This window comes from Fonticula alba, assembly GCF_000388065.1.
Source record: "Fonticula alba strain ATCC 38817 unplaced genomic scaffold supercont2.3, whole genome shotgun sequence".
Lineage (NCBI taxonomy): Eukaryota > Rotosphaerida > Fonticulaceae > Fonticula > Fonticula alba.
The window spans coordinates 1,401,945-1,406,430 of record NW_009242973.1 but is presented as its reverse complement, the minus strand read 5'-3'; the positions used below and the strand labels follow the sequence as shown (position 1 = coordinate 1,406,430).

General features: G+C 70.0%; 1 protein-coding gene across 1 annotated transcript in view; it reads left to right on the top strand.

The window, feature by feature from the left end:
- Positions 1 to 2,262: 2,262 nt before the first annotated feature.
- H696_02101 (hypothetical protein) overlaps positions 2,263 to 4,486 on the top strand; it is a gene marked incomplete at its 5' end in the record, with an annotated part of 7,772 nt that continues 5,548 nt past the window's right edge. The window contains 3 exons of the mRNA XM_009495999.1: positions 2,263 to 3,231; positions 3,488 to 3,801; positions 3,927 to 4,350. Coding sequence (XP_009494274.1) covers positions 2,263 to 3,231; positions 3,488 to 3,801; positions 3,927 to 4,350 — 1,707 coding nt within the window. The remainder of the gene's footprint in view (positions 3,232 to 3,487; positions 3,802 to 3,926; positions 4,351 to 4,486) is intronic.

The following is a 4,486-nucleotide window of genomic DNA, read 5'->3' as shown; positions in this document are numbered from 1 at the left end:
CCAGGAAGAGGCGGCCAGGCGGCCCCCCCCCCCCCCCCTGCGCCCCTGGCCCCCGCTGCGCGGCCCCCAGCCTAGCTCGGGCCCGCCGGAGCGCCATCCGGGCCATTGTCGTTTGAAACATGGCTACGCATCCCCGGACGGCGGCGTCCCGCCAGGAGGGCGCATCGGAGAAAGAGGAGGGGTGGGGGGATCAGGCCCGCCCGGGCCAGGGTCGCGCGTTTTTCCGATGCCCTTCGTCGGTGTTCGGCCGTGGGACCTTTTTTTTCTCGCACGCACGCATGCAGCGTGCCCCGACCACGCCTGGAGATGGGTGCGCGGGTGAGGGCACGGGCGCGCGTATGGGCGCGAGAGTGGGGGGGGGGGGACAGAGACGCCTGCGAGGCGCCCATCGACAGATGCGCAATTTCACATTAACACGCGGATGACAGCACCCACGCCCTTCCGGCCCCGGCCCCGGCCCCCCCCGCCCTCGTCAGTTTCTTGCCCCGGAGCCCCGTGCACGTATGTGCGTGCTCGCCGAACTGCGAGCGGATATGCCCCGATCGTCGGGGCCGCGCCGATGACGCTGGCCGGGCGATACTTGGCAATATGTTGTCGCAGCCCCCCCCCCCCCCCTCCGCCCCGTGCTCCGGAGTCGGGGGGCACGGGCAGACGGATGGCCACGCTCGTTCGCGCGGCCGGATGGCCACAGCATGGGGTCCGGCGCTGCCGGTGCGCGTGTCGACGGACCGGACGCGCGGCGCGCATGTTACTACGCCCTCAGGCCCGGGGGCCGGCGCCAGCGTGCCCGTGCTCGCTCGCCCGCCCGGCCGCCGGCACGGCCTCGTACTCCTCCGACGAAGGGCCGAGCGAGATAGCAAAAACGCCCCTGGCCCAATTCGTTGGTGCCTGCGGATGGGCGTCGAAACGCCGAGGCACCGGATCTGCTTTCCGCCCCCCCCCCTCCCCACCCCCTTGCTCCTTCGCGGTTGGCCAGGAGCCGCGTCCATGCCGTCTTCCCGGCCCCGGGCCCCCGCCCCCTCGGGCCGACCCGCGCCCGGCGCCCCCCGGCCCCGGGCCCCGGGCCCCGGGCCCTGCCCCCGGCGCCCCCCAGGGAGTCGACCGAGAGATAATGCACGCCTGGAGGCGCAAACTGGGACGCCGTCCCCCCGGGGTGTGGGTGTAGCGGAGGCCGAGGGAGGGGGGCGGACGGGGGCGGACAGGGCTCGGACGATCGCTCGCCGGCCGTCTCTCCCGGGCGAACCGCCGGGGGCCGGCGCGCGATGCCCGGCTGGCTGCCAACCATCTCTTCCCATCTGCTTGATCTTCCACAGTCTCTCCCCCGCCTGTCTCGCCACCTGTCCTTCTGTCTCTCTCTGTCTCTCTCTCTCTCTCTCTCTGTCTCTCTCTCTCTCTCTCTCTCTCTCTCTCTCGCTCTCCATTTCTGTTCTCTAGGCCTCGCTTGGGTTCCTTGCCCGATCGGCCTTCAACCCGGCCACCAAGGTGCAAGGAATGCCCGCATTTCGCACCTCCGGGCAGGGAGGCTGGGCGTCGCTCGAGGCGGCCCCCCGAGAATGTCCGGATTGTTCTGTCTCCCTCCCCCCCCCCCCCCGGGCGGGGTGGGAGACGTGTGATCCCCCTCGCGCCCGGGCGCATCTTGAAGCCGGTCCCCCGCACCCTCCCGGACTGGTGTCGAGTACATCCCCCCTCCTCCCTTCCCTCTCCTCCCTCTCCTCCCTCCCCCTGATCCCTCCTCCATCCTCCCTCTGCTTCCGCTTCGCCCTACGCGCCGAGCTCCGGACCTCGCCGCCCGGTCTCCGAAGGATCTGCCTTCCCCTCCCTCTCCCTTCCCCCCCCTCTCTCTCTCTCTCTCGCGCACGCGCGCGCACACGCCGTCTCCTCACGATCTCCTGTCTCGCGGTCTCCGGCCAAACACGCCTGATCCCCCCTCCCCCACAGCCGCGTCCAGCCCCCCTCCGGAGCGCACCCGCCTCGTGGGACTGTCAACAAGCGAGGCATGCCCACACGCGGACAAGCCCACTGACCCCACTCCCCCTCCTCCCCTAGCTTAACCCCTCTTGCCTGCCGATCCATCCCCGAGGGCGGCGAGGGCGAGCGAACAAGAGTAGCACAACGAGAGTGAGCGTGTCAGCCTAAGCGTGAGCCCTGTATTTGCTTCCACTCCCCCCCCCCCCTCCCCCACTCTCTCTCCCCCTCCCCCCCCTCTCCCCGCGTGCGCGCGCGTGCTGCATCTCGCCGCATCTCGTCGGATCTCCTCCAAGGATGTTCTCCTCGATCCTCCCTCTGCCGCCCCCGACATCGACCACGGGGCCGGCAGCGACCCCGGCAGCGGCTTCAACTTCCGCCACCCCGTCGGCGGCCACGGCAACCGCCGACCCAACGGCCGACTGTCCGATCCTCTCGCCCGGTGGTGCGGCCACACGTCCGCGCGTCTCTTCAACCGGTCGCCGGTCCGTCGCGTGGCTGTCCAGCTTCCACATGATGTCCCCCTTCCTGCGCTTTGTCCCGTATGACCATGTCCTCGAGCGCCCAGGCACCGGGGCTCCGTGTGCCCCTTCCCCATGCCCGGGGGACCCTTCCGACGGGCGTCTCCTCATGATGTCGGCATCTTCCGAGCCAGCCACCGCGACCATCCCCCCCCTGGATGACCTGTCACATCCGTCCAGTTCCCTGCCGTCACTGTCTCCCGGAGCCGTGGACCCGGTTCGTCCGTCGCTGGCCGAGGTGCACCATTTGCGCCCGGTCGGGCCGGCATCCGCCCCAAACAGCCCGCCCCGGTCGTCGCAAGCATCCCCCCTGGTGGCAGGCTTCCAGTCGCGCATGCGCCGGCTCTCGGTCAGCCTCGGCATGGCCAGCAGCCCCTCGGCCGGGCCCGGGGACCCGGGCTCCGGCACCCTCCCCGGCGGCGGCGGCGGCGGCGCCGCCGCCGCCGTGGTTGCGGCCCCCCGCGCGACGTCCCCCTCGTCCGCCGAGCTGGCTGCCTCGCTGCTGAACGGCGATCTCCAAACCTCCCCTGACAGTCGATCTCCCTCCTATCGGAGTTATTCCTCGCCCTATGTGACGGATCTCGGCCGATCCTTCCCGGTTCCCCCGAGCGCCTTGGGCGCGGTGGTGGAGAGCCCGGCCGCCCGGCGTGTCGGCATCCTCTGGCGCACTCGGTCCGATCCCTGCCTGGTGCCGGCGCCCAGCATCTCGGCCATAGTTTCGGCCGAGGTGTCCCGCCTGGAAGCGGTATGCCCATTGCCTCTTTCTCCTCCCCTTCCCCCTCTTCGCTCCGGATCCCTGTCCTTGTGTTGCCATCCTCCGGGCGTCCTCCCGGCTGGCCCCTTCTGGTGTGCAGGACAGTCGGCCACACACACACACACATGAACTCCCCCTCCCCCCCACGCGTGCACATCTGCGCGAGTGTACTTGCCCGAGTCCTCTAACCATCTGGCGATTGTCCGCTCTGTCCGCCCCCTCCCCCCTCCACCCTCCACCCAAACAGATCCAACACATTCTCCAGGAGTATGAGTCTGGTCCCGTGGCCGCCGAGCATGTCATGATTCTGCGCCTCAGCGACAAGGCCTTCCCCCTGTCGAGCACCGCCTTGTCGGGCCTTCTGGCCGCCGCCCCGTCTCCCAACCCCCAGCGCATGTCCATCGACGCCAAGCTGGCCGAGCGCCTCGGTCGCAATCTCAGTGTGGCCTTCCCCCAGACGGTGGACATCATCTCCGAAGCGGCCGATGGCTCTGGCGCCTCGGCCACAGCCGGTGGTGCTCCCACCGAGCGCACCCTCAGCTCCATTCTCGGCATTTGCCAGTGCGTGCCCGTCAGGGCCTCTGCCTCTTGTTTTGCTTGCCTGCTTGCTCTTCACACTTGCCTGCCGGCACCCGCGTCTGACTCTCCCCTGGCCATGTTGCTGCTTTGGTCACCCATCAATGCAGTCTGGTTCGTGCCTGGCTTGCGACCGACATTCGCCATGTGGTGCTGATATCCGGCGGCCGCGCCGGCGATCAGGGCGAGACAGCCCTCGTGGCGGCCTGCATCACGGCTGCCCTGCTGCCGCATGTCCCCCTGCCTCATCATCTGTCCTTGCGCCAGTGTGCCCGGCCGGTTTGTGTGCGAGCGCAGGCCGACGCTCGGCCCCAGCCGCCGGGCCTGCTGACGCCCGGCACGGCGGCTCCCCCCGCCGAGGGGGGGCCCGAACGGCCAGCCCATCGGTGTCACATGCCGTTGGCCAGCCAGCAGGCCGAGCATGACACCCCGGTGAATGCCTGCGAGTACTGTCACTTCCCCCTGCAGGACACGCTCGGCTACTTGCCCAATGACCAGATTGGCAATCTGACCGACATGGGCGGTCCGGAGTCGGTGCGTCTCGCCCGGCCCCCTGGCCCACTGCTCCGCAGCGGCTCTTTCTTCTTTGCTGCCCTCCCGCCCCGATGCGCAGCAGCTTCCCGCAAGGGGAGCATCTCCGCCCCCTTTTGCTGACCGGTGTCATGCCCCT